Below are 20086 nucleotides of genomic sequence, written 5' to 3'. Positions count from 1 at the left end.
TCTCGCTCATAGTCCAGCTTTATGAAGGTACTATACTGTTACGTTAAGCAGCTACTTAGCAACTTCACTGAATTAAATCCGATAGGCGTCTGTCAGGGTGTATTCACGTGGCCTCTTTAAATCAACACCACTGTGATGTGCCAGAAGACAAAAAGTCGAGATGTGCTTTCACCACGTGAGTGAGCGGGAGGTCAAATCCAAAGAAAACTCAGCAATCTGAGAAACTTGCCGTGTTCTGTACAGTATTTACGTGTGCGGATTGTGTTACTCCCGTTAACCTCGTGGGACTGAGCGACAGGCTGCAGTGGTGCTGCCGTCTCAGAAGTTAAATCGGCGGTCTATGAGGCGGCAGTGCAAACACTGATGTGGGACACAGACAGAAATAGACACGCTAAGTTTAAATCTCTCTTAACAAACTGGAGAACTTCAGCAGCAGTTTGCTGCGGACGCCCATAAATCTGCACAAGCGGAGACGTGAAGCGGCGCTTAAACAGCTTTAGAGACGTTACATTAGGAACATAATTCACAGTGAACAAGTGAAAATTACACGTCTGTTTTGTTTATGAGGCGGTTTCACACTTTCTGTAAGAGACCTCAAGAAGAGCAGCACAGAGCTGCCACAGTGTGGTTAGATGTGGTACTGCAGAGACTGGAGATAGGAAAGTGTCACAGAATTAAAAAGAAACGGAGGGAAAACTGACAAGCTGCTGAGTTCCAACACGTGTCTGCTCTCCATTATCGGGGAAATTCTGCAGGGACAGCTCCGCTCTGCATCTGCTGATGAGAACAACCAGCTTGTCCAGCGAGACTTCAACCACAGCGTCTTATCTGGGCTTGTTTACACAAAGAGCTGAATTACTTTTCAATACTTTTAACTACGAGCGATCTTATCTTATCTGTCGTACTTAAGACTCTTGGACAGTAGATGACCTTTCATTGAATCGGATCCCAAGGACGGAGACTGTAAACTCCTAAAGAATATCTGCAAGGTTTTGTGCACAAGGACCTCTGGAGACAGATCGATGGACTGGAAACTGACCGTCTGAAACGGATGTGACTTACTCCTACGGGATAAGAGATCATGCATTTTCCCATTGGTCTTCCAAGTAAAAGTAATTAACAGAAGAGCAAGCTGTCGCTGGACTATCTCAAGAACATCACGGTACACCGGAGGGAAAATGAGCCATTTATTCATTTTCCTGGAAGTGACATGTCCGTTGGGTGTGCTCCGATCGCTCCGAGCAGTCACAACATTGGTGGTTTCTACACGTTGGAAAGGCTTGACCTCCTGCTTAATGGTGTTCAGAGGATCTGCACGAGTCCGAACGTCCACACTGGCAGCTGTGTCGTTTGTTCAACATCAAAACTGTATGTTCACCGTTAATTTTATCGGTCTGGATGTTTCTCCAAAGAAAGGAAGGAAAGAAAAAAATAATAAAATTACAAAATCCCGTTCATCCACACACACAAAACTGTAAATTAAGACTGATCGCACACAGACACAGTCTGAATAAAAAAAAACAATACAAAGACTGCTGCTTTTTCGTCCTTGGCCCAGTGCAGCAGGAGCGAGAGAGTCGAGTCCTCGCGTCACGGCACTGATTAACGGATCGCTGGCCGGGGCTCCACCACGTCAGTCCTTCTACGATCCAGTGGTTAGGAAGTGATTGTGGAGCTCTTTATGCTTGGATGGTGCTTTTGGCAGTGAAAGCCAAGTAGTAGACCAGGATGCCGGCTAGAGCGGCCACCACCTCCGTCGATACCCACGGACCGTTCCACGCACCCTGCGGGGGGGGGGGGGGGGGGGGGGGGGGGGGGGGGGGGGGGGGGGGGTTGAGGTATTGTTTAAACCAGATCAACTGGGGAGTTTTATAAATGACACGATTCACTGCAAGGTAGCATTTTGTTTTGTTTTTTGGTGAAATAATGGAAGCAATCAAATGATTTCACAGTGAAACTTTAAAATTCATTGATTTGGTGGAGTTCAACGATATTCAACTATTGTACAAAGTAAAGAATAACTTCTTATCGGGGAATACTCAGGAACAATGTTCTATGAAACGGTGAGTAGTCATGACTTTAGAGGAAAGTTAAATTTCATGATTCATAAAGTGTGCACTACCCTGAAAAGCTTCTGTGTGGAGTAAAGCTGTGGAATGAGTTGAATGAATTAGGACTGGAGATAAAACAAATATATATTTTTATTAAAACTGAATTCTATTTCATAAAGGACTGGTTCTTGAGAAGTACAATAGTTCATCTTTGGGAGGGTTTGCTTGTTCGGTGCAGAATATTGCATCAAAATGTACCAAGAGTTTATTAGAAGCATCTGTGCAACCGTTGGTGGTAAATTACATTTTAAGGAACTTTCATTCCTGAGTGCTTGACGGGGATTTAGGAGTGTTTGAGGGGTAAGAGAAAACACTTGTTTACTTCTTCTTACTCCTTTCCGATCATGCAAATGTAGATCAAGTGGATTGTGTTGTTTCTTTGTTTTTGTTTTATTGAGCTAAATGTCTTTTTTTTTTTTTTATTTCCTATTTGTTTGTTATAAATACATAAAGTAAAACACTGTTCACTATTTTAGAGATTAGTATGACTTTATACCAAAACACACATTAGCAGCAGTGTCCCCAAACAACATACCAAATAGACAGAATAAGAGGTTTTTTTTTTAAATAAATGAAGTGATTCATCCTATAAAACAAATCCAACCAGCTGCAGACGTTGTTTGTTTGTTTGTTTACTATCAGCAGAGCAGCTGACAGATTCACCTCTGACAGATAACAAGGTCAGAACATATAAATAACTCCTCCAAGTGGATCGCACCAAATAAAATCTGATCTTCCAGACTCAGATATTTGATGTTTGGTTTGGTCAACTTGTGACGTGAAGGAATAATTCATAGTCGACTGTTACTACCTTCCAATGTTTTGGAATTGTGTTTCTGGAAACCCCGGGAGGTAAAGATCCTGATATCTACTCATGAAATGTCTCTTTAGCTACTCAGGAGGAAGTAAACTGGATTTTTAAAGGATTTCCCCTGAAAACTGCTGCATGTTCTAAAATAAAAATAAAATAGACCTCAGCTGTTTGGGGACAAAGTGAAGCTGGAGGAGGGTTTATCACTGTAAACAGCGTCTCACGTACACACCTGATTCATCAGGGAATTCTTCAAAGTAATGATTAGCAGCTACGATTCCAATGCGTTCAGTTTGTTTTCTGTGGTTAGAGACTCACCCTGTGGTCAATGTTGACGGAGAAGAGAGGCTGGATCGCGTTGACGTCCTCGTTGTTCCTCTGGGCCTGAAACGAGCAGCACGCACACTCACAAGGTTGGTTTAAAACGCCTTTACTTGAAATCGCAGCAGGTTTAAATACGACCGCACGAGATGAACCATTTCCCCGTCGAACACCGACCTTGCGCAGGGCGCTGTAGGACTCCTCGTCGAAGAACTTCACCTGATACGTCCCAGAGCTGGCTTGCTTGTGAGGAAGACTCCACGAAACCTGACGGAGGAAAACATCTGTTGAACAATGGCTGCTTTCTTTTTCTTTCAACCCAGTCGGTGAAGATGATCTCCTGCTAGTTGAGGACACCATTCATTTTTCGACTGAATCATTTCTTTACCAGAAAATGTCCCGATTGGACATTGGATGGATAAATTGTCTGGTTTTCTAAATGCTACATATCATTCTGTCAATAATCAGTAAAAGACATGGACAAAATCCTTTTATTGACACAGGAAGAATTTGTGTTTGGAAGAAAAAAGAAAGGAAAAGATTGATGAATTGGACCGGGATCAATGATCACAGTTACACATTTTTTTTGTTAGTTATTAAAAAAGTCAATTTTCCTGCCTGTAAATGGTTTAAGCCAAAACTCAGAGGAAATTGTAAAAGATTTTTTAAATACACTCTGTATTTTATGTGCACAACTTGAATTACAATTTTTTTAAATAAATATATGAATAAAAATAGATAAATCGTATGTACATACACACGAAAATACAAACATAATATTTCTTGAACAAATTTCTTAAGCGTAGCAGACAACAGAGACCCGAGCTGGTATAGCTGTGATTCTGCCATGAAAGCCTCAAAGTCATAACGTCATGGTGAGATTGTAAAAACATGCATAATGCAACAGTGATAGGAGAAGTTTATTGACCGACATTTCACTTTTGTATCAGAAGGTTTCATTAAAATTGGCTTTATGATGACATTGGAGTCATTTATGCCCGAAATTGTTTGGTTTCGCGAAAATATGGACATTTTCATGACGTAAACTCTCCGCCACAGCAAAGAAAAACGTTAACGTTTAAATTTAAAACTTATAATGGCACTATTTTACCAGTCCGGTCCACTCGAGATGAAATTGGGCTGAATGTGGAACCTGGATTACTGGACTAAAATGTGTCCCGACACCCCTGGTTTAGCTTTGACAAGTTTTTTAAAACTGAAAGAAAAACCCACTGACCAAACACTCAGTACCTGTTGGTGATCCCATGTAACTAACCGCTTATATTTCACTTTATCTTCTGTACTTACTGTTGACCACAGTGCAGTTATAATGTGCCATCATATTAATAATCAGCACTGTTTCCACTATGATTATATTATGTGGGAATCCCACTGAGAACTATTCATTTCTGGTGTTTTACTGGACTCTCATGCAACACATTAGTTTTGAAATCAAGACATAACTTCATGTGATTAAAAAGAGGACTGTGAATGTGTATAAAACAACAAATGTAGTAATGAGAAGTCAACTTATTTGGGTTGTACATGAGACCTGGGCAAGATAACACCCAGGGGCCACGTGTGGCCTTAACTTCTGCAAGACCGGCGCTCAGAATGTCAAAGGGAAACCCTGAAGCAAATGCACGTGACTGTATAGGATGCATGCAATACAGGTAACTTATTGAGTCTATTCCATCTAAAATTGTCAAGTTTTTTCCATGTTAAAATCCAATATTACATTGCTGGTAGTGTGGGGACATTAGTTACCTGCTGTACTCTGAACCTTTGACAGTGACATTATGTTGAGGTGTTCTAACCGCAGCAGGCAGAGTGAGACCCCGAGTCTTCATCATGAAGAAACCATACCTGATACTTCCCAACATCCTGGCCTCTGGTCACTGGGAACTGTCTTCCGTTCACATCCGCATACAGAGTCACACTCTGCACAGAAACCACAGTGAGAATCAGAATAGGCACGAGCAGATGTTTGGGCTGCAGCACGAGCAGATCTTTGTGTGATCTCCGAGTTAAAGTCACCTGGGCTCCGTTGGCACAGGCCAGACTGAGTTCCACGATGAACACGGACTCAGACGAGATGACGGCGTCCGACGTGGTGTAGGCCGACGGGGTGATGACGGGGTCGGTGCAGCTCTCTCCTGTCAGCACAGACGTGAAGTTAACTTAAACTGAACGTATGATCTGGAGAAGTTTAGGTAAACCTTCAGTGAGTTTCCTCCTCGGTCACATTCACACGCTGGCAGAAAGAACCGAGCGACTGAATGAGCTACTAGCTAAAGCTGGTTAGCTTTACGGGTTTTATTTTTATTTTTTTAACTCATTTAATTCTCCTCCAGCGGCTCTTTGTTGACTTACCCGAGCAGGCGACCACCAGCAGAGCGAGGAAAGCTGCTATCCGGATCATGTTGGAGTCTGAGAGGTTGTCGGAGGGCTTCAGTGTTGTTCGCTGCTTGAAGTGACTGGAGAGGAAGTCCACCTCAGCGCAACGCCGTAGGCTCCACTGCGCCTGCGCACTACGACGTGGACCGGAGCGCCGCGGTGCATCTCTGGGAAAAAGCGTCTCCGTCGACACGTCATCTGAACGTAAACGAGCCGCTGGTCGCTGGTTCGAGTCCCTGACCTGGACGAAATGTTGTTTTCTCTCACTTTGATCAGTCGAAACAACTGAACATCTATTTTTTGACTGTACATTTAGCAATGCTTCTTTTTTTGGTTGACTTGCATACCTGGTTGTTTAGCAAATCTGAGGATCGTTCTAATCGCAAAAAAAGAGCATGTTAAAACTTCCATTCAGGATTTGGCCATTGACACAATTATAATTACTGGAAAATTCTATATACACAAAAATATATATATGCTTTTTATAAGGAACTATGTCACTATTTTTCATATTTGAAATGTAGGGTGAAAAAGAATGCTCTAAAACCCTAGCATCTTTTCACTTAATCTTGTATCTACTTGTTTTTTCAAGCCTCTTCCTTTTTATGTTTTAGCTATTATATATATATAGAGAGAGAGAGAGAGAGAGAGAGAGAGAGAGAGAGAGAGAGAGAGAGAGATTCTTGCATTTCGTGACACTTGTCTATTGTCTAACAAAAATGTAAAACAATTTTACTGTGCCATGTGTATGTGTAAATAGCTATGCCGTTTGATAAAAATACAAAAATGATAAAACAATATATTTGCCACTGCAAAATGTCTAAATATGAATAGAATATCTCATCTCACTACCAGCTTAATAATCACTGCTAGCATATCATGGGCAATACATAACATGCTCTCTAAAATTAAACTTACAGTAGTTACTGTTCCTTATTATCACATCATATCACAAAGAATATTCTGAATAATTACAGAGGCTCATGATAAGCATAAAAAACACTTTTGGAACTCTGCATGGACTAATATATTGCAAAACATTATTCCAATTTAGTGTTGCACTGGTCAGTGCTATTGTTTCACAGGCGAGGATGTTATGGGTTCAAATACCGGCCAGTCCTTCCTGTGTGGAGTTTGCATGAGGATGAGTTTCCTCCCGTAGCCCATAAACATGCATGTGAAGTTAATCTGTGGCTCTAAATTGCCCCCAGGTGTGAATATGAGCATACGTGTGATTACTCTGTGATGGACTGAAGACCTGCCCAGGGTATATTCTGCCCTTGCCCACAGGTAGCTGGTTTGGCTCCAGTGTCCATGAACAGGATAAAGTAGTATAGATGGCGAAGAGTTTTATGGTAGATGGAATTAACTTCTAGAGGATCTATCTTGAAGCGCCTTACTCATATTCCTACACATCAAGCGTGATGGCTGCCGTGCAAAATGCTTGACCCTCATTGAGAGCAATTTTGGGTCACACTCAAGGACACACCCAGCACACCCAATAGAGAAAGATGGAGAACTCAAACCACCACATGGAGCTGGAAAATCAACCGGCTCTACAGCATCACAGCTGCTCCAACACAGGGCTTTTCAAAAGCATATTGCCTCAGCATGGGCAGCAATGCAGGTATAATTGATTAAGCACAGCTTTTACTTTTGACCCAATCATCAAGATCAAAACAATGACATTGTGAAGTCAGGCAGTCAAAAATAGTTTACTCCAGAATTTGGCTCAGTGTGCACTTAGAAACCGGCTGGGGCATCTTCGGGGAGATCAGCACTCCTGCACCATCTGCTCAAGATTTTAAATTCACTTTCAACTAATACGAGACCCCAGAAGACCCACAAAAAGCCAAAGGGACAAAATATTTACTCTGGCCAATTAACACCCCAGAAACTCCTGGCGGAGTCATGAAATGCTCTTTGAACAAGTAACAACTGAACAATCCTGATTTTTATTTATGAAAGTATTCCACTTCATAATAAAGTTAAAAACATGCCTTCCTTTCCAGTACAGAAACATTAGAATGGGCTATTTATTGACAAATCAACATATACAGACAATTCATCTGTCAAATAAGAAATATTTCATATATACAAATTCAGAACAGCTACAATATTCACAGTTTTCCTTATTGACTCATCTTGACGGCCAGTGTATGGTTGCAGACTTGTGAACTGACAAATGACAGAATACAAGTCAAACTTTGAACATGTGAAAGTCAACACTGACATAAAGTTGCATAATCGACATTCAGCTGTACAAAACTCAGTGCATTTCAAGTAATCCAGTTTCTACATCACGCTGCCAGTTTGCAGTCAGAACGTGAATCTGCTGTAGAAAAGAATGAATGAAAAGGGCCTTTAAATAGGCCTAAAGCAATCAGAACGGATGTCGGTTATGGGTCATGATCCGTTCTCTAGAAATAGATGTGCCGAAAGCTACCGTCAGAACCTCTTGACATGAAACCTCAGTTTTCATTAGTATCATCTCTCTCTCTCTCTCCTCCCGTCATCTGCTGATGTCAGTCCTCTCAGTCCAGAGGATCTCCGGCTCTGAAGAGCCCCGCTCATTTCCCTCTGCGTCCGTCCCGCTTCCCTCTTCCCTGGACGGCTTCGGCAGACAGATCCTGCAGCGTTTGTTTCTGAAGAAGCTCCTTGAAGACCGAATCCATCTGGCGGCAGACTTCCTGGAAAATGAAATAAACCGAGGCGGTGAAACAGTCTTTTGAACAGAGACGCCTCCATTTGGTCAATAAGGAACCCAGATTCTCATGAAGTCATTGTAATCCAGCAGAGGTACTAGATTATGTTATTGGTGGAAAATTTACCAGTGTTGTGTTTACGGAGGATCAGAGCTTGAACCAGATGGGCTCTCACTCTGCACACGAGTTGTCTTTTTTTAATTGAATATGTTACAGCATAAAACCCATTAAGTAAGATTTTGATAAACGGTGTTGGGACCTACAGGTTTGTTTTTTTTCCTTCTTTAAATGCTTGTTAGATGATTTGAGTTAAAAACTGACAACTGTGGGAAACATTTTCAAATATAGCACAAAACCATAAAGGAATTTTACTTGTTTACATTTATAATAAATTCAATAAGCAAATGGTAAAAGGTTCAATAAAACATTTATAAACAATTTTCTTAAGAGTAGTGGACAAAACACAGACCTGAGCTGAGAGATCGTCGATGTCGTTATGGAAAATATCAAACTAGCATGTCAGGGTGAGTTCGTAAAAACACCCATAATGCAACAGCTGGAGAAGTTATTTGAGGGTTTCATTAAAATTGGCTTTTGTTGAGATGGTTTTGATTTTTAGTAGTAATGGTTTCATTTTGTGAAAATACATTTATTCTCTACTCAAAAGAAAAACTTCTTATTAAAAAAGTTACTATGGCATTATTTTACTGATCCACTCAAGAGGAAATTGGGCTGAATGTGGCCCCTGATTGAAAATGTGTTTGAAACTTCTGAAAAGAACTGACCTTGTCAACTTGAACAGCCACATCTTCAGTGGACTGCGGCTGACTTCTAAAAAAAAAAAGATAAGAAAACATTTAGCACATGAATGTCCTGAAGGCAGCGCCCCTAGAGATTCAGTGATACTCACTCTCTGCGCACATATCCAGGGGAGTGCATCCTCCTGGATCTGCGCTGAGGCCCAACTGGAATCTGAAGCATCGTTTTCCCAGCTGAAGCGATGGCGCCCCCTGTTGACAACCTGCCGTGCTCGACGGAGCTGCTGCTGTTGGCTCTCGGTCTTTTACTCAGTGCGGACGCTGCATACGTGGAAGTGCTGTGGGTAGCCGAGGGGCCGGACTCCAGATCTGCAGCAAACATGGGAAACTTTCTTATAGAAATGTGATCAAAGTTTTAAATGACGTGATCGTCCAATACAAGCATAAAGACCCACCGTCTTTACTGTGGGGGTGACATGCTTCCACCTCTCCTTCCTCGATAATTGCCTCACTGTGGAAAGCAAACGTCTTCACGTGAGAAGCTTTTTAAACGTTACAATCACAAGCGTCTCAGTTAAAATAATGTTCCCGTTTCTTACCAGTCGTCCTGTTCTAGCGTCATGCATTTTTCATACACCGGCCCGTCCACTTCACTCTGACCGGGGAAGATGCTCTCGTGCTGGACGATGATGCTCTTCACCAGAGCGTTGATCTGCGGCTGCAGCGTGACGGCGGCGTCGTCGTCTTGATCCCCCCTCAGCAGGCTGGGGCCGAAACACACGGCCAGATTGTACGGCTGCATCATGTTCTCGTCGCTGTACTGAGACACACTGGAGGCAGAGAGAGAAATAATCAGGACACGGCTGAAGGGGAAAGAGGGAGGAAAACAAACAGCAGCACACCAAGAACAGGTTACTTTTAAATTTTGAGGGAGCACATTCAATACAAGAATTTATTAGAATCTAATTCTTTTTTTAAACTTAAGTTTTAAAAGTCACAAAATTGATACAATAAATTTAAAAAGCAAAAACAAGTTAAACAGAAAATTAAGGAAGAGGATTAGGGCCACTGTGGAAAAAAAAACAAACACTTAAAATTCAGATTTTTTCTCTCAAAATTCATATTCTTTTTTAAAATCCTTTATTTACTTGTTTTACATACTTTATTTCTCTCAGAACAAAGTCAGAATTTTGACTTTAAACTCATAATTCTAAGAAAAAAAGCCAGAACACAAGTTTTTCCCCCCACAGTGGCACTAATCCTCTTCCGTACAAAACAAAGTCAAAACAAAACTATAGATATAGAACAACGTAAACAATCAGTAAACACTAGGCTCTCAACATGTTCAAAGAAGACTGAATTCTGTCAGAGAACCATTTAATATGCGCCTCATTTTCTTCAGCGTGATAAAGTTCAGTAAGTCCGGTGATTTCTACAACAGAGCCAAACGTTGAGCCAATAAAGCGCCTGAAGCCACAAATCTGCCTGATTTTTTGGAATGATAGGGTGAGAGGTGAAATCCCAAATAGAGCAGTTAGTACATGCTGAGATTGAGGAAAATTTGGGGGGTGGGCGGGGCTTGATGGCATCGATCACAGGCGGGATAGAGATTATCTATAAAATTTGTCAAGTCGAACTTTGGTGAGGTGCGAAACTGATTTTAATCATGCATTTGTTGCTTTCCAACTCGAAATTAATTCTACCGACACAAAGTGCAAATCAGTTTAAAATGAGCATCGTTCCTCATGAAACCAATAACTTGGTGATTTTCAGAAGCGGCTGCAAAGTCACATGAGGCCCGTGGGAGTCGAGTTACCAACTTCAACACGACATGAAGCATTTCCTGAAATCACTCCAAGGTTTAAATGACTAAATTTATATAGTCAGAACTAAAAGTCTAACAATAAAAAAAAAAAACTATCAGATCTAATAACGCTTCCATCAAAAGGTCATTTAATACTTCCTCATTCTGGAAAAAAAAACTCACTGGTGAAGGAATGCAAAGAGGTATCTCATGACGACGATGACGGGTTCAGGGTAGGAACAGATGACCGTTTTCAGCTGAGCCGCTCGCTCTGCCTCGTTATTTATTTCTGTAAGAAGACGATGGGGGAAACGGTATTATCAAAGGCGTTTCATTGCACACGTCCCGAGGATACGCTGCACTCACGAGCGTGCTCCAGGAGCTGGCTGGTGCTGTCGATGGGGAAGAGCGGATTCTCCAGACCTCGGAAATACATCTTCAGCACCCCGGCCACCGAGTCCAGGTCGTAACTGCGCTCAGCCAGCGGGTCCTCTCCTGCAGGGGAAGCCCACAGCACACTGCCCCACATTATTAACGCTCCACGCCGAGCGGCGCTGCTCTGCACACGCAGGTCACGCACACACAAATCTACCTCGCTCAAACGCATCCCTCAGGGCGTTGACCTCCGTCTGTGACCCCGGCACTCGAAATATCCCCTCATGGTGAAGCCCTGATGGTCACACAGTCTTTATTAATCACAGAGGACTTTACATTTCCCTACATTATACAAGTGGCATCAAATACATATTTTTATGTTGGTTTCAACAATTTTTGCTATTGTGGTCTATTCAATTTAAACTGAGCACCTTTAATGGTCAAACTATTAATTATTTTTTTGCCAAGGAACATGTGTATCTACTGGTACAAGTCTTTATTTCAAACATTTTACAAATAAAAGACATAAAACAATAATGTTAGTACTAATCATGACAAAAAAAATTATATTCTTAACAAAAAATTACCAAAGGAAATTTTCCTCAATATTTTTTTTCTCTTCAAAATAATATATATTTTTTTAAAGTTTAAACTGCAAAGCATCTCTAAGGTAGTTTTATTTAACTTGTGGATGTGAAATGATGATCTGCCTTACCTAATAAAGAAAATCATAATATATATTTGTTCTCTGAAAAAGAGTAATAGGGAGAAACAACTTGCTTATCCAGCCATACCCCTGTTCTATGTTAATTATCTAGATTAATAAAACAAGTATGTCTTTTAAATGCACAGTACTTCAATACTAAAGAAAACTCACCATTTAAATTAATGAAGCAAACGCAACTTTCCACAACTATTGGAATTTGTTGTCCTGAAGCCTGAGAGGAAAAAAAACAAAAACCCAAAATGATGAATATTCACATTAAAACAAAAGGTTAAAAGCTTTTGGATTACTGTGACGGCAGTTACCTTTATGAAGGACAACATGTCACCATTGAAAAGTCTGTGGTTGTGGAGCAAATTGCCAGTGGAATGATTCCTCCTGACTCGTCCGTACTTTCCAGCGAGTCTGACGAGGAGAGGAAGGAGAGTGTGAAGTCACAATAGAAGAGGCACCAACAGAGAAGAACAAGTCATTAACATCGATTTACCTCGGCTGGTGCTCATTTGACGTTTCGGCTAGGAAAGAAGAAATAAAAGTTTAGTTTTTTTTTCCTTCAGACTGTGCAGCAGTTTGTTTCAGTGTGAAAAGCAGAACCGATACCTTTTTCCACAGCTACTTTTAGCAAGTCATGTTTGGCTTGCAGTTTAGACACCAAGGAACTGCCGACAAGATACTCTCTGACTTTCTGGAGAAAAGAAAAAAAAAAAAAAAACATCGGATCAGTTTTAGCCGTTTTCTCGTCACCATGAGTCAGCAGAGTTCAGAAACCTCCACAAGAGAACTGTAAATGATCACACTCTCCCGTGGTGTGGAGTCACTTTCAGACAAAACAACTCGGCTCACGTTGAAGTAAAGGATTTCGATTTCCTGCAGGTTGGCTCTGCGTCGGGCCGCGCTGGGTTTGACCGTGTTGTTCTCGGCGCCGTCCTCCTGAGACGCTCCCAGAGGCTCCAGGTCGTCGTCGCCGATTCCATCCAGCAGGGAGGTCCGGGCTGCCGACATGCCCACGCCGGACTGGGGGCATTAATGGAGAACAAGGGCATTGTGTGTATTCTGTCACTGAGACACACACCCTGATGTGGAACATCTTTGTCTTCACTCTAGATGATGACAGAAATTATTGTCCATCTTTCTCCTCTTCAGGCAAGTTTTTACAACATACCGCCGACATGTTTCGACAGCGTTCTCTCCACTTTGTCAGAAACGCCAGAGAGAGAGAAATACACGTATGAACAAACTAAAGACGGAAGGAAAGTGAAAGTAGCCGTTTTAAAAAGTGGAGGAAGTCCCTGTCCTTTCACCAGAAGCTCACAGCTGCCTATTCATCACTTTCGAAATACTTCTCTTTCCCGTCTTTACTGAAGCCCAAAGACACAGAATTAGACCGTGAAGCAGAAATGGCCTGGAATGTGTGAAAAATAAATCAAAAGTTAACGAGGCTGTGTGACGTATTTGACCTCCTCCGTTTCCTGGGTGACGGAGATCAGTCGGGTTTGGATCTGTTTGAATCTGGCGTCCAGCTCGCCTCTCATCTCGGACTCTGTGCTGACCTCGGAAACCTACGAGAAGAGAAACACGTCTGTAACTCCGGCGCAGAGTACGCCGAGCGCCATCCTGGAAAGTCTCACACACACACTCACCTGGTCCCCATCGTGAGGCTGGTAGGGGAAGCGCAGCGGCATGGAGAAGGTGTTGTAGTGGTCCTTGAGGAGGGAGTCTCTGTCCCGGTTCTGATCCAGTCCCGACACGGTCTCCTGAAGCTGCTGCAGACCCGAACTCAGGTTCTTCTGGGCCCGCCACCGCTTGGACAGGTAGGCCTGCATCACCCGGCTCAGAGAGAGGTGGTACCCGACATCCGCACACTGACGGGAGTGGAACCGTGATTATTTAATGTCCCAGCGTCTGGTTATTGCATCACTACACAGGTGGAGTCGGTCACCTCTCTCTATATATATATATATATATATATACACACAACCTGTGTCTCATTACTGCCAACAAGAGTCCAAATAGTGAACCTAAATATCCTGTCATCAATAAGGAGAAATGGCTCCTACAGGAAGAATCAGGCATATCTGATGCAAGTGACCTCTTTAACTAAACAAGATATTGTCTGTGGAGCTGTAGGTCTGAAGTCACACAGTAACAATCGTTTAAAAGCTCATTGATGGGTTCTTCACATTTAAAAAAATAAATAAATAAAACTGAGCCGCTAACAGCCCGTCAGTCTGCGTGGAAAACTCATTTTTAAATGTATTAAAGCTCATAAAGAAATTGTAATCAATAAATGCTCAAAATACATTTGCAAAATCAGAAAGTAACAGTAATTTAAAAAGGAACTGAAATCTTCCAAAAATATACTAAATAAATTCATTCAGGGTCAAAGCAAAGGAACGCTGCATTTTGGTAAAAGTGCTCCAGTTACGGGACAATCTAGACAAGAACGCAGAACATTCTGAAACAATACGGTAGATTAAAAAAAAAATAATAATTTAAAAAGTTTTTTATTGAAATACAAGGAAATGACATGGGAGAATCAAAGTATTTATTTAAATATTGTAATATAACTGATACTGGTGTGGCAATCTACAGTCGCTTTGTTTTTCATTTGTAATAAGATTAATTGAGACAAAGGGGCAGAGTGTCCAAGTTAATATTTCTGCTCCTTTTCATTGAAGAATTCAGAAACATTATGGAGTGTATCGCATGCTTTTTCTTTTCACAATGAATACACTACAGTAAAAAGGAAAGGAGGTGTGGAAAGCGTGTACTCACGTCAATCAGAGTGGAGATGTCTTGGAGGTAGTACTTGTTCATGGAGGAGTTGACTGCTGCCAGGTTCAGCAGGTAGTCATTCCGGGCCTTGCTGCACGTCAGGTGAATCTCTTTAACTTTCCCTTGCCTCTACAACAGGGAATCAACGACAGTCACACTGTGAGTGCACGTGGACAAGTATGACTACTCCATCAGAGTTTACCTTTTCTATCAAGCGCTCCAGTTTCTTTGCGCTCTGCTTCTGCTTCTCCTCCTGTCTCTCGGCCTCCCTCAGCTTCCCCTCGGCGGACACCAAGTTGGAGTGGTACTGGTAGTACGTCCGCCACGCCTGCGCAACACACGACACACAACACGGCTTTTCGTCTGCAGTTTGTTCGGGAAACAAAGTGTCTGACGTGAGTCAACGGTCACTTACAGTCTGCAGTTCTGTGGTCACTTTGAGTAAACCGTCCTGGAGCTGAGTGCAGATGTCTTTACTCTGGAGAGGAAAGAAATTAGAGACGACGCAGCGAACTAGTGTACGGCGTAGCAGTGAAAAGCATTGTGCCGGCGGCAGACGGTGGTGTGAGCGCACCTTCTTGGCGAGGCGCTGGGTGTACTCCAGACAGTGCGCGAGCGGCTGGATCAGGGCGCCGCTGCAGCTCTCGCTCAGGCCGTTGTGATCGCGACTGTCCTGTCGAGTCTGAGAGAGAAGAGCCAGCCAGACCTGCGCTACTGATGAATGACTGCTGGGCTCCTTCCTGAGGACATTTACAAGGACAGAAGAACAGCGGGGCGAAGACTCTGTCAAGCCAGAGCTTGAAAATAAGATTTCAGCGCGTCATTTTGCAGGGTTGGCGGTTTTTACTTCTTGATCCTGGAGGTGAACTTCTCGGCCAGCTTCTCCAGAGAGCGGGAGTACTCGCTTTCTATCTCGCCTCGCCGCCGCAGGTAGTCGGAGAGGTCCTGCAGCTGTTGGCTCTTCTGCTCAAGTTGCACGTCCAACACTTTCAGTTGGTCCACGAGCTGGCACCGCACCTCTGACGGGGAGGGCAACAGGTCGGGTGAGAACGGAGGGGAAACCGCGCAGCACGAGAAAAGATGAGTCATTCTGAAAGGCTCGAGGCTGCAGGGTGGCAAACTGTGCAAAGCTTGTTTCTCCCCCACCCATGAAACTTATGAGTCAAGAAAAATGAAGAAACATGTCAGGAACTTGTCAGAGAAAAGTATTTCCCTTTACCTTTGATTTGTGTGTCATAGTCCACGATGCCGACTTTCTCCTTTCGCAGTTTAACATGGGAAGTCATTGTTGCCCCGACGGGGTGGAATTCTGCAAAAAGGCAAAACAAACCAACACTTGAGGGTTTTTTTTCCTGGAGGCAAATCCTTCACACTTCCTCCACATTAAAGTCTGCAAACTTAACCTGACCTGCTGCTGCACCCCAACTCGTCTCCCCGCAAACCCTCACTGCTGCTGCAAAAAAAAAAAACCTGCTGCCACAGACCTCACCGACTTCCTCCCCGACACACAAAGAGTCAAGAGAGCATGTTGGTCTTACTGTAACACATCTCCTCCACTCTGGTCGCCCTCAGCTGTGCCGTCCCGACCGGCAGACAAAACCAGTTGGCGTGTGCTGCCTCCTGCACCGGTCACGCTGCAGAACTGCCCGTCGGGTAAAAATAGCTCTAGTAACGTCGCAGCTGCCCTAAAAATAGGGTTTGAACCACAACTCTGTTTGTGCAGAGGACTACAGGTGGTTCCACCAGGGATAGAATATCTCCTGCAGACCCCAACTGGTTTGTACTTCATAATATTGCACCACTTGGAAAAGACCAAGCTTTATACACACACACACAGACACACACACGAGGCCTCGACAGTTCATGACCAAAAGCAACTCCACAGTTCATTAATTTCACTTGTTTGCATGAAACACAAACAGGAGGAATCACTGAGACATGACAGCACAGTGAGCTTTTACACATCACGTCTTTGTACAATAATTATTGTAATTCACAAAGAGGAAGTGCGGGGTCTTTTCCTGCTGCATCATAACCCTTAATACACCACTGACACACCCCATCTCTTTACCCTTCAAGTTCCCTTTTTTCCCCCCCTACTGATCAGCGTTCCTCCTCGGCTGAAGCGAGCCCATATGACTGACCTGCTAAAACCAAACGCAGCGTTTCAGCAGAAGAAAGTAGAGTCTCATTTTCATTTTTCCACACTGTGTCACCCTTTTCCACCGTGGCCCTTTTCATTCTTTCACGGTGCGTTCAGCCATGAATCACCACCTCCCGCCGTCACAATATTTTATTTAGGAAAGACACTCCTCGGACAACGTCGACGGTTCAGCTGCTCTTTCTGCCGAGTCCTGCTCGCCTCGTTTTAGCCTTTTACAAGTTCTGACAGATGCTGTGAAACGTTAGTGGCTCCGGGGCTCTGCCAGTAACGACACACACACACACACACACACACACACACACACACACACACACACACACACACACACACACACACACACACACACACACACACACACACACACACACACACACACACACACACACACACACACACACACACACACACACACACACACACACACACACACACACCGGTTGTTTACGGCAACACTTTCAGTTCAGAAAACATGTTTTTCTGGGGGATTTAAAACGTCGGTCTGTCTTGTGTCGCTGAGAGAAGCCAGGAAATGAAGATGAATAAAAGTTTAAAAGAGAACAAAGAGAGACAGAGAGACAGACAGACAGAGAGAGAGAGAGAGAGAGAGAGAGAGAGAGAGTCAGAGTCGTACCTGAGGAGGAGCAGTCCTGACTTGCCTCGTCTCCAGACTCCAAGCAACTAAATAATGCCAGTTATTAGCACAGTGAGCGCTCGACTGTTTCACCTCCCCCTCACATTGGACACGGATGGATGTGGGTGGAGTGGAGCTCATCTCTTTCTCGCTCTCTCTCTCTCTCTTTCTCTCTCGCTCACTTTCACCCTTCTCATCCCTCCCGCATGCTCAGTGTGTGATTGTGCTCATGTGTTTGAGTGAAAACCTTTTTTTCTTTTTCTTTTCTTCAAGTCAAGTCTTCCCTCTCCTTTTCCGTGCCTGCCTCCTCAGCAGGTCTGCAGTCCCATCCGACACCGGCCGCTGCTTCTGATTGGTCGCTGCTCCTCCACCGGTTGTTTGCGAGGTCCTGAGTGAAATCAGCTGCTCGCTGGGGTTCAGTTGAAAACAGAAGCTTGTCAGGAGGGATTCTCAGCGCAGTCATCAAGGCCGCCACAAGCTGTCATGAGTCAGTATTGCCAAATAGAAACATCACATCTCATGAGTAAACACTTTATCAGGAAGGTGAGCACATTCACTAACTTCCTTTTTAAGATAAGTCACTGATAACCAGAGAAAACGTGAAAAGGAAACGGTGAAACTCATGAAAATGACTTGTGCTTGTTTGATTTTTGGACTTTTTGTAAATAATGACAGATTTTATGAACACATTATCCAAAAGACTTATTTTTAAATGCAACATTATTTTACTTTGTAAAAATTAACCCTAAAAATACCTTTGGGATTAATTCAGCGTGAGCCCTATAATGGGTTAAATATTTTTTTCGAACATCTGACTGCATAGAAAAACACACACTGCACTCCCATGGAGGGAATGAGATTTCCTGGTAGCTATGAGCGTCTAACTCATGGAAGATTAGTCAGGAACAGCAGAAACAGTGCTGTTGTCCTCTCGCATGTCGAGCTGGGAGGTGTGAAATGGCACGGAGGTGTGAATCTCGACTTTTTGTGACAAAGAGACGTCCTTTGTGAGGTCGCTGTCCATAATTTGCTCTGTTTTTCTGCCATGAACTTCTCAGCCGCTGCTGCTTCCTTCCTCTTGCACGCTGCTGTTGTGCAAGCCAGGCTAAAAAAAAAAAATGTTTTTTTAAATGCAGTTGGAAGACATGTTTCAGTCTGGGAGTTAGCAGATTGGTAAAAATAAATAAATAAAGTGAGGGCAACTTCATCTTTACACTCAGCTGTAAACAAGGATTCCTCAAGTATTTAATTTTAGGGAGCGGACACTTTCATTAAGGTGACTTTGAATGTCATTCAACAGGTTTTATGCACACACACACACACACACACACACACACACACACACACACACACACACACACACACACACACACACACACACACACACACACACACACACACACACACACACACGGAAGACAGACATTGAAGTGCAGCCTGACACAGGCCGGGAGGGATCTGTTCTGCTCTGTTGTGCTGTGGGGGATAATTTTCAGGCTCCAGCAGCAAAGTCGATGCAGAGTCGGTCTAAATGAGTACTTTGAGGCGGCGGTGAAACGCTTCTTTCATGATGGTGAGGAGTGACTTATAAAGTTTTTCTCCTCAATTTGTCACCGTGTCCACGTGGGCTTCCTGCTACAGTCAAAATATGTGCACATTATATCATACAGGGAGGAATGGATAGATAGATAGATAGATAGATAGATAGCCAGCAGTGGATTTGGGACCATTTATTATATCAATGAGTATAAAAAGTCAATAAATCATATCAGAATAAATGTATTTAAAACTACATGGCCATGCCTGTGGACATGACAAATCTCTACAGGCTTTTATTTGCAGTTGCCGCATGGCAGTCTATTTGAATTATGTTGGAAATGTTAGATTATTATTATCAAAAACATCCGATAAATTCATGTTAATCCCTCATGTAAGACATGTAAAGTCATAAATAATGAATACTGATGCTTTTCTGGAAGCATATATATATATATATATAAACTCAACACTATATATATATATATATATATATATATATATATAGTGTTGAGTTTACATATCGTCTTTTTACATGTGAGGAAAACATATTACACATAAGTGAACACAGTATAATTGAATTTGAATTTGTCCTGGTTGCAACCTGATACACGTTCGTTGATTCGCTGAGAGCTTAAAAGTGTGTAAATCAGTCTTACTAAATTCATCCGAATACTTTAATGTGGATTAAATAGAACTATAATCTGCACAGTTAGATACGACAGATAATCCACCACCATGCTGACAATACTGTACATGTGATGAAACACGCAAAGTTACATATACGCCAAAAGTAACCCATTTACTGAAACTTCATTAATTGTAACAGCAATAAGAGTAAATAACATTAACTCGGGACATACCTGTTCTTGACTAAAGGTGTGTGTGAGACACTCCTGCGTTGTTTTATAAGGCGTGAATCACCACAATGCTAACTTTAGCACAAGATCCTGGATCAAGGGTCAAGGTGGTGC

General features: G+C 42.8%; 2 protein-coding genes across 6 annotated transcripts; both read right to left on the bottom strand.

Moving 5' to 3' along the window:
* Nucleotides 1-1174: 1174 nt before the first annotated feature.
* ssr4 (signal sequence receptor, delta) lies at nucleotides 1175-5772 on the bottom strand. Its single transcript, XM_080470195.1, has 6 exons — nucleotides 5617-5772; nucleotides 5281-5399; nucleotides 5110-5184; nucleotides 3421-3510; nucleotides 3241-3306; nucleotides 1175-1784 (listed from the first exon to the last, which is right to left on the bottom strand). The coding sequence occupies exons 1-6, from the start codon at nucleotides 5663-5665 to the stop codon at nucleotides 1680-1682; spliced, it is 504 nt and encodes a 167-aa protein (XP_080326321.1). The 5' UTR covers nucleotides 5666-5772; the 3' UTR covers nucleotides 1175-1679.
* A 1886-nt stretch (nucleotides 5773-7658) lies between these two features.
* On the bottom strand, nucleotides 7659-20020 carry arhgap4a (Rho GTPase activating protein 4a). Of its 5 annotated transcripts, XM_080469816.1 has the most exons (23): nucleotides 19976-20020; nucleotides 17824-18054; nucleotides 16001-16090; nucleotides 15629-15800; nucleotides 15356-15521; nucleotides 15197-15259; nucleotides 14984-15109; nucleotides 14782-14910; nucleotides 13647-13868; nucleotides 13464-13565; nucleotides 12850-13020; nucleotides 12607-12691; nucleotides 12494-12521; nucleotides 12312-12411; nucleotides 12160-12220; nucleotides 11500-11577; nucleotides 11274-11402; nucleotides 11091-11196; nucleotides 9703-9933; nucleotides 9559-9614; nucleotides 9256-9472; nucleotides 9131-9176; nucleotides 7659-8330 (listed from the first exon to the last, which is right to left on the bottom strand). In XM_080469816.1, exons 3-23 carry the CDS (start codon nucleotides 16065-16067, stop codon nucleotides 8211-8213), a joined length of 2475 nt encoding a protein of 824 aa, XP_080325942.1. In that variant the 5' UTR covers nucleotides 16068-16090; nucleotides 17824-18054; nucleotides 19976-20020; the 3' UTR covers nucleotides 7659-8210. The 5 variants fall into 5 exon arrangements, with proteins under 5 accessions (XP_080325942.1, XP_080325940.1, XP_080325938.1 ...); XM_080469814.1 differs by lacking the exons at nucleotides 17824-18054; nucleotides 19976-20020 and adding an exon at nucleotides 17577-17813; XM_080469812.1 differs by lacking the exons at nucleotides 17824-18054; nucleotides 19976-20020 and adding an exon at nucleotides 16926-17152.
* Nucleotides 20021-20086: the final 66 nt, after the last annotated feature.

This window comes from Lipophrys pholis (genome assembly GCF_963383615.2).
Source record: "Lipophrys pholis genome assembly, chromosome: 8".
NCBI lineage: Eukaryota > Metazoa > Chordata > Actinopteri > Blenniiformes > Blenniidae > Lipophrys > Lipophrys pholis.
Note: the sequence above shows the minus strand (reverse complement) of the source record. Positions and strands in the feature narration are given on the sequence as shown.

Coding starts and splice junctions, on each gene's coding strand:
- ssr4 (XM_080470195.1), bottom strand. CDS start 5,665: ATGATCCGGATAGCAGCTTTCCTCGCTCTGCTGGTGGTCGCCTGCTCG. Junction 5,185..5,280: donor CCTGTGCCAACGGAGCCCAG/GTGACTTTAACT, acceptor GTTTCTGTGCAG/AGTGTGACTCTGTATGCGGA. Junction 3,307..3,420: donor CCTACAGCGCCCTGCGCAAG/GTCGGTGTTCGA, acceptor TGCTCGTTTCAG/GCCCAGAGGAACAACGAGGA.
- arhgap4a (XM_080469812.1), bottom strand. CDS start 17,022: ATGAAAAGGGCCACGGTGGAAAAGGGTGACACAGTGTGGAAAAATGAA. Junction 9,615..9,702: donor ACGCTAGAACAGGACGACTG/GTAAGAAACGGG, acceptor TGCTTTCCACAG/TGAGGCAATTATCGAGGAAG. Junction 8,331..9,130: donor TGGCTGTTCAAGTTGACAAG/GTCAGTTCTTTT, acceptor TTCATTTTCCAG/GAAGTCTGCCGCCAGATGGA.